Raw genomic sequence first — 16,775 nt, 5'->3', positions numbered from 1 at the left:
GAGCTGGTAGTCCCCATTCTATGTCGTTCATATGACCTTAGAACTTAAAAGAAAGAAGCTGGTGGAGCTAAATAACAAATGTAACACTTGGCTCCCATACATCAAGTATTTTCGGACCACTAGTATAGTATTATCTACCATTTCAAGACTGGAATACTTATCTTCTTTTTCTGCTGATTGAAGTTATCTATAATAACACCAATAAAGAGATTCAGGGTGAAGAAGGACCCAAATATTATGAAGACTACAAAGTATAAATACATGTAAGAATTATCCTCATATTTGGGTTGCTCGTCTTTCTATGTAAAAAAAGAAGCACATACAATTAATATATCAAGGTCAATCAATTAAAATAGCATTTTATTCGAGATGCAGCAGTGGCATTTGTCTAGTAAAAAACAACTGAATTCTAGCAATGATTAAAAAAGGCAAATGCAAATGCACATATTTTTTTTATCTGTGCCTTTTCTGGTGTGATGTAAGAGCTGTACTGTGTATTGTGAGAACATTAGATGTTTCCCCCTCCCCTGCACCCCTCATTCTGCTTTACTAATACACTGACTGAAAAGCTGCAGCTACATCCCCCTACTCCCCACCCTCCCTGTCTTCTATATATTGTTTTATACTAAATGGATTTTTTGGTGACTGAAGACATTTCTGAACATTAAGGGAATTGGGGACTATAGTATAAATGGCCCGCACCATTTTAACCCTGTGAAAAACGGTACGTTTGTGCGGTATGAAGGATATGTGAAGGTCAGCTGAATTCACAACACTGCTTGCCTCAGAAATAAAATATCCAAGCATTTCCTGCTGGCTCAATGTCTACACAAAGCTTGTTCTGGCAATTTGCATTATACGAAGTGTGCTCTTTACACCAGGCACTGTACAGTTATCTGATGTAGGAAACAACACTGCATTATAGGAGCTTAGATAAAACTAATAGGTATGTGTCTGACAACAAGCCTGTCAACTGTTTCCAATGACGATAAGCAGAACTGTGAATGTAGCTCTGGAGTGTAATACAGACTGTAACTCAGGATCAGTGCAAGATAAGTAATGCAATGTATTTACGAAGTTACTGTAAATAAGACAAACCAATATAAGTTGTCTCACCATCATGAAATGGGTACAAGGCATCAAGATTATGCCACAACGAGGTTATTACAAGTGAATAAGATGAAAAAAAAGGCCATTAAGAGAAATGTGTATGTAATATTTTCTGAAGCCCCACTATAGCTAATCACGCAAATTTATTGTGCTACTTATTTGCCAGTCACACCAAAAACAGAGCTAAAATAAATATACTCACGCCTCGTGAATCAACAGCTGCGTACATAATAGGCATCCATCCTTTAAAAGTAGCCTTTGAAAAAAAGAAATTGTTATATACTGTATATACGTTACTTTATGTCATCAACTTGATGCAATGTTATGTTATATAGTATTACAAATTAAAATACATTTTAGGCACTTCACAACAGAACATCAGCTGATCGCTATCAGGAAGATGCCCTGTGTAGTAACCGTTGCTCGCCCAACACCGTATGGAATATGGTCATACAGTGCCTCCACAATTATACACTGCAAAAATAATACACTGTACAGTGCCTATGCACTGCCAGTGCCACACAAAGCCTAAGTAAATATTAGAATAGAGTGCTCAAATAATACCAACATACAGTGACCAAATAACAGCTCTATAGATAAAGTAATCTAATAACAGTAGAATACACTGTCTAAATAAAACTATTGTACAATTCATATTGAGATTCATGGTGGTCCCAATCCTCAGGTACCAGGCTATCTGTGGCGCAGCTACTGTGCTTCTGTGGCTGGAAATCGATCAATGCACTGTGGACTCTGTCCTGGAGATGCTGTAACTAGTGCAGTTCTGGGCGTTTTGTGGCAGGCAATTTTTGGTAGACTGTTTGGGACACCGTTGCTGGCTCTGTTATGAGGGTCACTGACACTTGTATGGGAGCACAGTGACTGGCTCCATGGATAGCAGCCCCCCTCCCCCCACACACATACAGTTAAAACAGAGTTCAAGTCCTATGGGTTACTTTTTTTAAAATTCTTAGGGGGTACTTGGCATACAAACACTGAGAAACTGATTTAAAGCAGCTAAGGCTGATGTTTTATGGAGCGCTCTAGACTTCTTAGCCAGACAGCTGACTTAAAGGGATTTTCTCATAATAGATGACAGGATAGGTGATAAATGTCTGTTCGATGGTGGTCCAGCCACTGGGACCCCCAACGATCCCAAGAACGGGAGCCCTCGAGTACCCTATGTGAATGAAGCAGAACTATGCATGCTCAGCCATCGCTCCATTCCCTTTCTATGGGGCTGCTGGAGATAGCTCTCAGCTATCTCCAGTAGCCCCATAGAAAGTAAATGGAGTGTTTAACAACCTTTTTAATTCCTAATATTTATAAAGGGTAATATTACATCCGTAAGGGGATAAATATGTTACTTACCACTTGAAGTAAAGCAAGATATCCTGCTCCAACATGATCAAAATTGACTTTCACATTCTGCCATCTAGCGGTCTTGTATGCAGCTTCTAGTTGTTTACATTCTGACATATTATTAACTTCAGAGGTAGGGAAATTTTCCTCAGTCATAGTGTTAACACAGTGATAAAACCTTCCTGCAAGAAGGTTGACTCCCATTATACTGAAAATCAACCAAAATATAAGGCAGACCAGCAGCACGTTCATGATAGAAGGAATTGCCCCAACCAGTGCATTTACAACCACCTGAAATTTCGAGAAAAATAAAATGAATGGATATGTTCTGTAAGTAGGATACGATACCAAAATACATTTTTTTCAACCACTTTTCTTGTAAGGGTATTTTCACACATAGCGGCACTGGTGCAGCAGAAAGTCATGGCAAAAGACAATGGTTTCTACAATTTCTCCAATGAAAATGGTATTGTGGTACAATATGACAAAACCAAGGTCGCATTTTTTAATTGAAGTTTCTCCATTTAAGTCAATGGGGAAACCTGTAGAAAAACCATGATAAAACTGAAAAACAACTGCCACCTACAGTGAAGGAAATAAGTATTTGATCCCTTGCTGATTTTGTAAGTTTGCCCACTGTCAAAGACATGAACAGTCTAAAAATGTTAGGCTAGGTTAATTTTACCAGTGAGAGATAGATTATATTTAAAAAAAAACACAAATCACATAGTCAAACTTATATATATTTATCTGCATCGTGCACAGAGAAATAAGTATTTGATCCCCTACCAACCATTAAGAGTTCAGCCTCCTCCAGACCAGTTACACGCTCCAAATCAACTTGGTGCCTGCATTAAAGACAGCTATCTTACATGGTCACCTGTATAAAAGACTCCTGTCCACAGACTCAATTAATCAGTCTGACTCTAACCTCTACTACATGGGCAAGACCAAAGAGCTTTCTAAGGATGTCAGGGACAAGATCATAGACCTGCACAAGGCTGGAATGGGCTACAAAACCATAAGTAAGACGCTGGGTGAGAAGGAGACAACTGTTGGTGCAATAGTAAGAAAATGGAAGACATACAAAATGACTGTAAATCGACATCGATCTGGGGCTCCATGCAAAATCTCACCTCGTGGGGTATCCTTGATCCTGAGGAAGGTGAGAGCTCAGCCGAAAACTACACGGGGGGAACTTGTTAATGATCTCAAGGCAGCTGGGACCACCGTCACCAAGAAAACCATTGGTAACACATTACGCCGTAATGGATTAAAATCCTGCAGTGCCCGCAAGGTCCCCCTGCTCAAGAAGGCACATGTACAGGCCCGTCTAAAGTTTGCAAATGAACATCTGGATGATTCTGAGAGTGATTGGGAGAAGGTGCTGTGGTCAGATGAGACTAAAATTTAGCTCTTTGGCATTAACTCAACTCGCCGTGTTTGGAGGAAGAGAAATGCTGCCTATGACCCAAAGAACACCGTCCCCACTGTCAAGCATGGAGGTGGAAACATTATGTTTTGGGGGTGTTTCTCTGCTAAGGGCACAGAACTACTTCACCGCATCAATGGGAGAATGGATGGAGCCATGTACCGTCAAATCCTGAGTGACAACCGCCTTCCCTCCACCAGGACATTAAAAATGGCTCGTGGCTGGGTCTTCCAGCACGACAATGACCCGAAACATACAACCAAGGCAACAAAGGAGTGGCTCAAAAAGAAGCACATTAAGGTCATGGAGTGGCCTAGCCAGTCTCCAGACCTTAATCCCATCGAAAAACTTATGGAGGGAGCTGAAGATCCGAGTTGCCAAGCGACAGCCTCGAAATCTTAATGATTTACAGATGATCTGCAAAGAGGAGTGGGCCAAAATTCCATCTAACGTGTGCAAACCTCATCATCAACTACAAAAAACGTCTGACTGCAGGGCTTGCCAACAAGGGTTTTGCCACCAAGTATTAAGTCTTGTTTGCCAAAGGGATCAAATACTTATTTCTCTGTGCACAATGCAAATAAATATATATAATTTTGACAATGTGATTTTCTGTTTTTTGTTTTTTTTTATATAATCTATCTCTCACTGGTAAAATTAACCTAGCCTAAAAATTCTAGACTGTTCATGTCTTTGACAGTGGGCAAATTTACAAAATCAGCAAGGGATCAAATACTTATTTCCTGCACTGTATGTGTTATAATTTGTATATTATAGTCACAGTATCTTAATTGTATTCTTAAAATGACTCCCATTTATATATTTTGCAAAAAATTTAATGAAGTTTTGGCATAAATATGGCAGGGAGGAAACTTTTCAGGGCTATTAAACTGTACCCTGTTGAAACCTGTAGGCCGGCTGAAGAGTCCGTATTATGGCTGCAACACCCGGACATCCCGCAGATTAAGTGAGTCTAACTTAAATTATAGGGTACTATGAGGACCTAAGTTTGGTTCACTTGAACCACAGGAGGTCCAGGTGTCCGTAATATGAACGCTACAATGCGGCCACATTACGGCGGTCTGAAACCAACCGTAGCAAAAATGTACAAACCAAACTATACTGCCCAATGCTTACACAGAGGTCTCCATAGATTTAGTTTATAAACATTTAGTCTAAATATAATTAAAAATTTCAAACAGCTCCTAATAAAAACATAACATTGTTCTAATTGTCCACTATTGGAGTGTTTTTAGCCCAAGCCAGGAGTGAATCCATATAGAAGGAAAAACATAGGGGAAGAACACATTGGTTGGGGAAAGTGAATGCAAGTTTGAAGAGAACCTAATATGAATCCAATCATCTGTGAACTAAAATCAGTCCCTTCTGACCAAGTTATACCCCCTCTATTAACAAGTGCAGAGAGGACTCTCAGGTCATTACAGTTGATCACGAGGGGGCTCAGCAGCAGGGCTGCCCTGAGTTTAGCTTATCTTCGGCAGGCCTGTTATGTTGTCTGGGGATAACCAAACCAGGATACCCCAAATTAATTGAACATATTTATTTTATGATGTAAACTTACCCTCATTCCTTCAAAGCGAGACAATGCCCTCAGAGGTCTCAAAGCCCTTAATGTTCTTAGTGACTTAATTGGCCCTAAATCTGACCAACCCATCTCATTGGCTATAAGGCTGACCAAGGATATCTAATAAAGAGAGAGATAACAGTTATAAGTTCAATGATAAGTTTTGTTGATGTTTTCAAGTAGGAGCAGCAGACTCTATGGATGGCTAAGTGGCCGGTGTTTTAAGGGTTTACAGCCTAGGTGCACATGGGTTTCCCTTGCACCTCACATAGACATGTGAGTCCAGTAGTGTAGTCAAATGTCAAACTGTTAGTAAATTACTTTTCACTTAATTGATTTATTTTGATGCCTAGCAGATTGATCAGTGGGGATCATGGTGGTCTTAGTTAGTCCTTATATCCATAAATATTTATACATAAATATTTATAATGCCCCACATTGTCTCAGGGGGGGGGGGCAACCTCAAGGAACAGCTGGGTATACTTTGGTACTTTGATAGTAAAAGTTTTTGGAGAGGTTCCTTGTCATCTAAAACTTTTCCAATGGTTAAATATTAATGAAGTTTGCAAAGATATATGGAATAAAACGTAAATCTTACGTCTACTATTACGAAATCCAGCCAGCACCAGGCATTAGTAAAATATGCTGCAAATCCATAGGCCACCCATTTCAGAAGCATTTCTGAGATAAAGATGTAAGTGAAGAGCTTGTCAGCATATTCCAGTACTGTTTTGATAGTTTTACGATTTTCTATGTAAATATCTTCAAATGCCTGAAAATGTAATTTGTAAAGTATATGACACTATATCACAGCTATGCTATTAAAAAAAAACCACTAAATGTAAAAAATATATAAAAACAAATAATAGATGCAGGCACAGAAAAAACAAAAAACAATGACTGAGAGGAAACAACATTAAAGTTGGTTGGTCAAAGTTAGAACGTGAATTCCAAAGAGCCTGTGGCAGGGCCTAAAATAAACAGTTAATGTATAAATATTAAAATTCCGAATAAATGCTGGAATTTTTTTAAATTAAATTAATGTGTTATGTGTTTGTAAGCAACCTTAAAATTGGCTTTTTTTTTTACTTTTTACGATACAGCTTCTATGTATCCTGTATACATAGATGTTGTATCGTTCTCTTTTAGCCGATTCCGTCAGTTCAGCTAAACTGCCGGTTTGGCTGAGAGCAGGTCCTGCGTATCTCTGACAAATAGGATGCAGCTAATATCGATCACATCTAAGTTTATAACATCGATATTAGCTGGATTCTGTATGTCAGAGACATATAGGACCCACTCTCACCTGAGCCGTCAGTTCAGCCGATCTGATTAAATCGGCTAAAAGAGAACAATACTGCTTCTATGTGTACAGGATAAAAAAGTAAAAACATTTTTTAATAAAACTTTATATAAAGTTAGTTAAAAACATATAAGACATTGATATAATCAAATAAAAAATGTTTTTTTTCCAAAGGTATAGATAGCTTTCACATTTTTTAGCATTTATTCTGTAGTTTAAGAAGCCATTGTTCAGAAATATAATGAAATAAGCATGATTACGCTTTCTGACTGAAATGAGAACTGTTGTGCTCACCAGGGCACCGCTGCTAAGTAGGATCATGAGGATTATAAATGATTCAAACCAGCTGTGTTCAACAATAAGGTAGCAGGTTTTTCTGAGATTCCACCACATTTTTCCTCTTCCCTCCTCAACGTTTATTTGGCAGCATGCAAATGTCTTCACACAGCCTGACGAGAATAATAATAATAATGAGAAGAAAGTATTAGGCAAATAATATTTGGTAAACCGATTCGTCCTACCAACGGTCTGCTAATACAGCCCTATGGGTGCATTATGAGTGTAGTAATTATAATTAGTAGGGGCTCTGTAGGAGAGGCTTCCAGCTTAGTACGGTTGCTTTAAATATAGAGCTGCCCACTCTTACTGCTCAATCCCCCACCATGAGATTTAAACATTAGGTGGGAGCAGTGATACTTTGTATAGTTGGAGGTTCACTTTAAAATCAAGCATTTAACAACATTTGATAATAAGTAATAAGTGAGTATACCATCTGTAAAGCATGGCTCCGGTTCAAGAGCCTCCTCATAGTCAAGGCCGAAGAGCTCATCTTCTCTCTCCATTCCTGGTAGTCTTAACTCCACTGTGCTGCCCTCAGAGGAACTGGAACTAGAAGGTTTGTCCTTCTGCAATAAAACCCATCAATTATATGATATTATGTACCCAAACAAACATTTTATAGTGTGTTTTTCTATGCTAAGTAGACAAATCAATCTTCTATTTTCTCCCCAATGGAATCTTACATAGACTGGCCACTCTCGAGGTACAATAATTCTAGTTTTCAGTTTTGGACCTGTAATGATAAATCTATATAGACATGAAGTGTGCTTAGCTTATAAAAGCTATACACAGTCTACAATAGATGAAGTGTAAGGCTAAACTCAAAAAATGTGGTAAATATTTGGGAAATACTTTACAGGCATGCGCATGTGTCCCGTAGTGTAGTACTTCGTCCGTCGCGGGAGCGGGATAAGGTAAGCACAATCTTTTTTTTTTTTTTTTAGGGTGCTGTGTGGTAATATACAGGGAATTGCTGTGTGGTGGTATATACAAGGGGAGAGGGGGGGTGTAGCACTATATACAAGGGGATGAGGGATTGCTGTGTGGCAGTATATACACGTGGGGGAGAATTTCTGTGTGGAAATATACTGGGGGGAAATTGCTGTGTGGCAGTATATACAAGGGGAGAGGGGACTGTGTAGCACTATATACAAGGGGAGGGGGGATTGCTGTGTGGCAGTATATACAAGGGGAAGGGGAAGAAGTGTAGCAGTATATACTAGGAGCAAGGGGGCTGTGTAGCACTATATACAGGGGGGATCGCTGTGTAGCACCATATACAAGGGGAGGGGGGGGTTGCTGTGTGGCAGTATATACATGGGGAGGGGGATTGCTGTGTAACAGTATATATAAGGGTAGGAGGGCTGTGTGAAAGTATATACAAGGGGAGGGGGGCAGTGTTGTAGTAGGGGTCTGTGTGGCTCTATCTACAGGGGGCTGTGTGGCACTATCTACGGGGGGGCTGTGTGTGGCAGTATCTACAGGGGGGCTGTGTGGGGCAGTATTTACAGGGAGGGGGTGTGATGCTATTTACAAGGGGTGTGTGTGGCACTATCTACAGGGGTCTGTGTGCTGCTATATACAGGGGTTTGTGTGATGCTTTCTATAGGGGTCTGTGTGACGCTATCTACAGGGGTCTGTGTGACGCTTTCTATAGGGGGTCTGTGTGGCGCTATCTACAGGGGTCTGTGTGACGCTTTCTTTAGGGGGACTCTGTGATGCTATCTACAGGGACAGTGGTGTAAGAGAGGGATTCTTTCATTGATGCCTATAATTGGTGTTTATAACTGTCGTCTATTTTACTGGTGGACTTGTAATATTATAGTATGCAAAGAAGTAATTAAAACGAATTTAAAATAAGTTTTCTTATTTTCTAATTTAGTCGCTATATAAGCATTTACTAGGGGTATTACTTTTCGTCATCAGATCGCCCACCATTGATGGAGACTTGCCGTGCTCCCAAACTGCTCCGTTCAGGAGCTGCCAAGACTTAGCGGGATCATTGGTGAGAAGCTTTTAATGATATTAATGACTCCATTATTTAACTTGCTATTATGAACATTCTATTATCTGCTAAGTCCATAATTAAAGAGGTTGTCTTGTAACCAGAACCCCTTAATATATATTTTCTATATATTTCCTAATGCAGTGTCTGAGCATGTAAAGCATGGATGGGTCCGCCAAAGTAAGAGCTGCTCTTATATAGACACTCTCTGTTCTGGCTCATAGAGGGAGTCCAGAGTGAAGGATTCCCCTATATGACGTCCATGTTCTGTAATAAGGCATATAGACAGGCGTTATCATGATCAGATTTTTGTCATCATCAGATTTTTAGAATATTTGACCACCGGTACTACCACTGATCACTAGAATAAAGTTGTGTCCCTGTAATTAAAGGGCAATAACTACTTTGTCCTTTTTCACTGCACAGCGGAGCTCCAATCGGAGCACTGTGCAAGTTCTCAGCGCCATTCATTTGAAAAGGATTGTACTGCACAGCCACTGGTCAGGGGAGGTGCTGTGCAGAGAAAGTGCCCAAGGTGCCTCAGCCCCTTCATTGTAGGGATCAGTGGAAATCAAACCTACAACATCTATTCATTGGAAAACCCCTTTAGCACTTTTTTTTGCTGGTTCTGACATGTTCCTAAAAACCTTCTTCAGTTAGCTACTAGGGGCACTTACTGTAGTTCAGGCAATAACCCGCCGTATGAATGAGTGCGACAACCAGTCCAGTGTGTTACACAAAACTTACCAGACAGACTTATATAGCTTACAAATGTATGTACCACTTACAAGATAGACGAGTAACATAGTGTATCCAAAAAGGCTGAACAAAGTTCAAGAGTGAGAAACTACCAGAAGTGGAAGAGACCAAGAAGAATGTGCAGTATTCTATTACGCAAATATAACTTCAAGAGCAGAGGATATTTGTTACGCTAATAATAAATGCTTAGAAAAATATTGTTCAGCCAATGGGTACCTTGCAATACTACATTCCTCCTACAGTAGCCGCAACTGGGAAAATGTATAGTCAGATGATATAGCTGATTGCCGGGTGTTCCATGAACCAAACCCACATTGACCAGCTGACTAACGGGGTCAACATTTTTTTTTTTTGTTTTTTTACACAAGAGGTTGCCCTTATGAGACAACTGGGGAATAAGCCCAATCGACATAAAAAGGGCAAGGAGGAATTTTGATCTTTGATATAGGGCTCCTCTCTTCAGTGTACACCACTGGCAGCTACTATTGTACCCATAGGGGTTGTCACTCTGCTTTCCACAGATCCTAAATAACATATAAATCTGCATTAATATGGAGCTCAATTTCCCTTTCTGCTCTATATGTGTAAGGCCAATATTCCCTATAATTCACACATAATAGTCATTAATCAAGAGGATCAAGATTAATTCTGTTATAGGTTCACCCAGTGCACTAATTTATGTCATTTTCAGTAGATAAAATAGATTTGATAAATTATCAGTAAGCAATACTGCATCTACGACTGCTTTCTGAGGGGCCCCTTTGAGAGCATTATAATAAAATATTGCATTATTGTACTGTTATTTTCACCTGTGAAAAAAAAATATATATTAACCCAACCACTGTATTCAAGCAAGCAAGCAAACATCTGTTGTGAATTTAATTGAGATATCATGGTACAATCACTAATTTATCGGTTTGTCGGTCATAACGGGTCTCTTACCCTAAAAAGTGACTAAAATTCTACAAAAATGAGGGTGCAAATTCATAAACAAGTAAAGGTTTTCGAACCTCAATTAAACACAACTAAACCAAGTAAATATGTAAATAAGTTATGACAGGAAATGCAAGAAGGGTTCATTCATTATTACTAAGGATCTAAATAAGGTATAATCTGAGAAATCCAATTTGGACACAATTTGCATTATTTATCTTCTGGAATTTTGTTTTGGCTTTAGATAGAAAATCATGTTATAAAAATAATGCATGCGCCCTTTGCATTTTGACTTCGCATTTCTTGCAGTTAATTCGTAATTTATTTCCCCATGGCATGCACATTGTTAATGTATAGTGGCATCAATAACCACTTACTACATGCAGCCCGGAGACAACAACATCAACTTGTTCGTTGATGGAAAACATGATTGGTTAAAGCGACATGCTGCTCGATTCATTTCAGCACCATGGAGAGTGGCAACTGCCGAACCTGTCATGTGAACATCCAGAACATTCAATGCTTCACAAAACAGGGTAGGTTTGCCAGTCCTGCATGATCATGCTATGGTAAAGTTAAACAGTTCAGCACTTGGAACAGCTATGCATATTCCTTGTTGAGTTGCAATGGATGATAAGGCCCATAGCTGAGCAGCATGCAGACCGATAGTCATCAGTAACATAACCATATATATTACTTGACTGGACACCTTGCTCTGTCTTGTTAAAATAAACACCAGAGCTGAATTCTTGACTGCTTCAACTTGGGGTTACCTCTGTGAGAAGTGAGAAGGGGAAGCAATAAAAGTCAAAATATGACACGTTCAACAATTTATGGCTGTGTAAATTCAAATGAGAATATTGACAAAATAGAAAGATACATTGAAAAGATTCTATCACCAATTTTCATGCATAATACATTCTGATTATTTTATCAGTGTGCAATATTTGTGTGTATTGTAGAATTTGTATCATACAAAGTACATTGAGAATACATTCTTCACTGTTGGACTTTATAAAAATGAATAAGGGGGTCATTTATAGGACTACTTAAAGATTATCTGTTGTTCAATTGAAGGTTTTATACATTTTTTATGGTTTTTTTATATTTTTATATTACTCTGTTGAAAAAAAATCCTGAAATATATCAGTTTTTACACTGGTCGCTGATCGCTCACAATAGGCTAACACTTCCTGTCACTTTTTAACTTGTGCTCTGAACAATAGGGGTGGGTCAGTAGTCATATCATTATTAGCATTGCTACCCTTCATTGTAATCCTGTTATAAAACTGGAGGCAGACAGCTTTGCTCTCCTCCCTCCTCATCCCCCTCCCAGCACATTGAATACTGAACATGACAAAAGAGCATGTTCTCAACACTCTCCCATAGCTGTCAATAGGTAATTTTACAATTGCTAAGAACCACACTCAAGATACCATCCACTATTTGATCTTTATAACTAGCACTATATATATATATATATATATATATATATATATATATATATATATATATATATATATATATATATATATATATATATATATGTATATATAATTATATATATACACACATATATATATATATGTATATGTATATAAGTTTTACGCATTATAAGTATATATAAAATTCTTATCCAATTGTTTATGTATATATATATATATAATCTTTTTTTACAATTTTTATATATATATATATATATATATATATATATATATATATAAAAAGTATATTTCTTATGTTTATCTGCGAATTAGTTACAATTTATATTCACTTATTAAATGCCATATCCACTTGTGCCTATTAGTAGACTGCAAAATTATTTTCTCAAGTGGTCAGAAAATACAGTATAAACGTATTATTTTTTTAATGAGTTACAAGATTTTTCAAGTTTTAGTTAATTTCTTTGTTACAAGGCATACCTCTTTATCATCATCAGTGTCGTTGTCACTTCCGGAGTCTTCTGAGTTTTGTTTGTCCAAGTCTGACTCTCCAACAGCAATAGGCACTGCATTGATGAGGCACTGTTTGTTGCTACCAGCTGTAGGAACTTTCCCTTCAACAACACTGACTACACCGATTGTTGTTCCACATATAATTTTACCAGGACCTCGGTTTTTTATGTTCTCCACTTCCACATTTGTGTAAATTCCATTATCATACTTAATTGTCTGCTCTGCGGGTTGTTTTGCACTATCCACATCATTATTAGTGCTCAGAAACAATTTCTGGAAAAATTCTTGTAAGTATTTTTTAACATAAGCCAAGCCCCTCCGTATTCTGCCAAATGCGATCTGAAGGTGATTGAGTTCAATGTCATCCTCATTTGCACAAAGATTGTCAGAGCTAAATGAGCTTAATAGCAAGGCCAAGAACAAGTTTAGCACCTACAATTAAAAAGAAAAAAGGTATATATTAAAAAATTAAGTGACTCTTGTAGATGAATGTAAAAAAAAAACAACTGTTCCAAGCTATTAGTTTGAGGGGCTGTTCACATTTCCTAAAGCATAGTGTCATCCCAGAAAACATTTTTCATAGTGGGCTGATCCCCCTTTCTGGACCGTCCATATGAGCCAAAAATGAGAGCCGCTCATTAGGAACAGCTCTTACTTTGGTGGACCCAGCCTGTCCATGTATTACATCATGTTGATTTGAATGACTGCTACATGGTTGCTGCTTCCCCCAGGGGTTTTTTAATCTGGACCGTCGGTGATCAGCTGATCGCCAGACTATCCTCAATTTAAAAAGGGGCGGTCTTTATAAGGGGTTCCTTTAAATTTTAATAGTGGTGTTAAATTGTAATTTCAAATTGCTCAGAGATTATTTAGAATTTTTAACTGTTGTTTCTGGAACTTGTTTATACTATCCACATCTTAAACAGTGAGGACCTACTGTATGATGCAATTCAATCTGCTGCATAGCATTATAAGAGAATGAGTTTTTGTATAGTAGACTACACTGTCTATTGTACATACTAAACCTCTCAGAAATCACATGTGCAGAGTATGTTCTGTACAGACACTGAACCAGCAGGTGTTCCTACCACAGCAGGAGATGCTAATTTTGTATGACTGAAAAGGAAAGGTTCAGACCTAAATTAGGGGTATCATGTAGATCTGTAAATGAGCCTAAGGGAGAAAAATAATACAGACAATAGAATCCAATAAATATAATATATTTCACATACCACAAGATTCCCAATCACCATCACTAACAAGAACACCAGGAGGCACAAAGATTGTTCAGCCACCTCCATACAGTCCCACATGGTCTCGATCCATTCTCCACAAAGCACTCGAAACACAATCAGGAAGGAGTGAAAGAAGTCATTCATGTGCCAGCGGGGAAGTTTGCAGTCTTCGGAGATCTTGCAGACACATTCTTTGTAGTTTTTACCAAACAGCTGCATGCCGACCACAGCAAAGATGAACACTATGATGGCCAACACCAAGGTCAGATTTCCCAAAGCTCCAATAGAGTTACCAATGATCTTGATCAACATGTTCAGGGTAGGCCATGATTTTGCCAACTTGAAGACACGAAGCTATAAATTAGAATAAGAGAAGATTTTACAATTTCATGGACTTATTTGAAAGTTACAAACATGAGACTATGAGTTATGACAATGAAGCAGTGACGTTATAGCTACTTGAGAACCAGAGTATTAATTTACTAATGTTAAGTGCCAGACACCATGGATATTATGTCAAGTCACTAACAGCTGGTATGAAGGCAGCATCGAAACATGCAAAAGGGCGATTTTAGTAGTAAATGCACAGCAGCAGGTTTATTGCTATTAGATTACAGAAAAGTGCTTTTGCAAGTGGAATTAGGTTTTAAATGGGTATTCCCATCGCACACATTTATGGCGTATCCACAGGATACATAAATCTGTGATAAGTGTGGGTCCTAGCTCTGGGACCCACATCTATGTGAAGAACAAAGAATGAAGTCTCTGCCTCACCAGGCGGGACTGGGTTGAGTGACCCCCTTTCTCAAAATAGGTGTGAGACCCAGAGCAGGGACCCGCATCCATCAGGCATTTATGGCATATCCTATGTATATGCCATAAATGTCTAAGATGGGAATAACCCTTTAAGAACAGTGATTGTAGTCACCTATCTGACTTATAGGCTGCTGCTATGCAAAGGCCCTCAACCATAGTAAATAGAAGGGGTGAAATGCAATACAAAGAACCTAACTTGAACTTTTCTTTAGGAAGAGAACATTTCTAGTGTCCTGATCTTATGTAAAGTATGAACATCTTAGAAATTATATAAAAAATATATCAGAACTTGTGAGAAAAAATGTCAATGCAGATAAATTGTAATAAGACAAAAATAACCAAAGAATAAATTAGGATATTAAAGGTGACTTTAGCCACAATTCTATTTTTTAAATAACTATGGCATGTACTATGTAAGTTTTTAGGAACCCACATTTATTTATCAATCCTTTTTATAGTTAACCCTTAACGGACCACTAAACATAGAAACTAAACACAACATTTTAAAAACTCCCAGCACTTCCTATATTAATGTCTCCCTCTGATTTGATCCTATTTTGTCCTATTAAAACTGTTTGAAATATATAAAGTTATTCTATATGTGTCCCAGGAGATCAACCATTTCCCCTCTCAATCTAAGACAACTGTCTGCAGCAGGAGACCCGCCCACTGCTCTATCTGCAATAGGAGACAAAGGCTGTTAAGCGCAGTCTCGTTGATGAAGCCTCACCCTTAGGTTTCTTCCAGCTGAGAATCATAAAGATCAGGAAGTGAACCTCTGTATTATTTGTAAGATTTCTCCAAGACTGTTTGCTTCAGGAACATGCAGAAAATCCTGCAGACCGACAACCAGTGTGAGCAAGTTTATCTCCTATTTACTTCTATCATTTATTTCTAGGTTTAGTGTTCCTTTAAGACTGTGTATAAAACAGAATGTATACAAATATATCAAATACATCTTAAATAACATTAAATTACCAGTCTAAAGGATCGAAGAACACTGAAACCTCCTCCTTTTGAAACTCCAATTTCCATTAAACTAAGACCAACAATAAATGCATCAAATATATTCCAGCCTTTCTGGAAATAATAGTATGGATGCAGTGCAATCATCTTAAGAACCATTTCTGATGTAAAAATTCCTGTAAATACCTGGAAATAGAAGAATTTTTCAGTAGTGAATCGTGATTTTTTTTGCATTTCCATAGCTAAAACAAAGAAACAAAAGCACATAACAAATGGGAAGCATTAAAACACAGTATGCCCGAGTTACAGGGTCTGTTTAATAAGTAGCCAAGTGAAATTTCTGCCCCCAATCTGCCATAAAACAAAATATGTACCTCTGTACATAATGTGAGAAATTATCTTCTATAGGTGACTTACTAATAGTGAATAAGTAAGTGTAGGAACCTTGGTGTCCGCAGTGTTACAACTCGAATCGGTGATGGCTGATACTGACACTGGTGAATAGGTAATTACCCGCAGGCATCTAAGAGCAAGCTTGGCATTATGGCCAGTATAAGTCCTCAAGAACAGAAAGTATGGAAGGTTCAATAAGGAGAGTGAAATCGACAAGGCATAAGGCAAGCAATGGATGTATGAAGAGCATAAATAATGCACAGGAGGGGTAGGAGTATGACATAAATAAGTGAATGTGTGCTAACAATTGAATTAGAATAAGAAGACAATAATGTAGTATTATGAGGTGATGGGGTACACACAAGGAATAGGGTGGAGTGATTACTGTAGAAAGGAGAGTGTGAGAGGCATAAAGGCACTGCTGAAGGGGTAACAGATAAGGTAAAGAAGGGAGTGGGGGGATATGCAATAAACATGATGGCGTGAAAAAAAGTACATGCTGTAGGGTAGGTAAGGGGGGTAAAGGGACACACACAAGACACAGCAAGAGGTTACAAAGAGAATGAAGTGCGCCCAAATAGG

The 16,775-nt window shown here is 38.3% G+C and overlaps 1 protein-coding gene across 1 annotated transcript in view; it reads right to left on the bottom strand.

Annotated features, from left to right (window-relative positions):
* LOC142655347 (sodium channel protein type 2 subunit alpha-like) overlaps positions 1-16,775 on the bottom strand; it is a 99,174-nt gene that overhangs the window by 9,297 nt on the left and 73,102 nt on the right. Inside the window, exons 15-24 of the mRNA XM_075829390.1 lie at positions 15,813-15,986; positions 14,016-14,372; positions 12,751-13,215; positions 7,562-7,697; positions 7,087-7,241; positions 6,088-6,261; positions 5,487-5,609; positions 2,482-2,763; positions 1,313-1,366; positions 158-299 (exon numbers count right to left, since the gene is read on the bottom strand). Coding sequence (XP_075685505.1) covers positions 158-299; positions 1,313-1,366; positions 2,482-2,763; positions 5,487-5,609; positions 6,088-6,261; positions 7,087-7,241; positions 7,562-7,697; positions 12,751-13,215; positions 14,016-14,372; positions 15,813-15,986 — 2,062 coding nt within the window. The remainder of the gene's footprint in view (positions 1-157; positions 300-1,312; positions 1,367-2,481; positions 2,764-5,486; positions 5,610-6,087; positions 6,262-7,086; positions 7,242-7,561; positions 7,698-12,750; positions 13,216-14,015; positions 14,373-15,812; positions 15,987-16,775) is intronic.

The sequence above is a fragment of the Rhinoderma darwinii genome, chromosome 6 (genome assembly GCF_050947455.1).
Source record: "Rhinoderma darwinii isolate aRhiDar2 chromosome 6, aRhiDar2.hap1, whole genome shotgun sequence".
Lineage (NCBI taxonomy): Eukaryota > Metazoa > Chordata > Amphibia > Anura > Rhinodermatidae > Rhinoderma > Rhinoderma darwinii.
The sequence above is the reverse complement of the archived record's forward strand: the minus strand, read 5'-3'. Positions and strand labels throughout refer to the sequence as shown.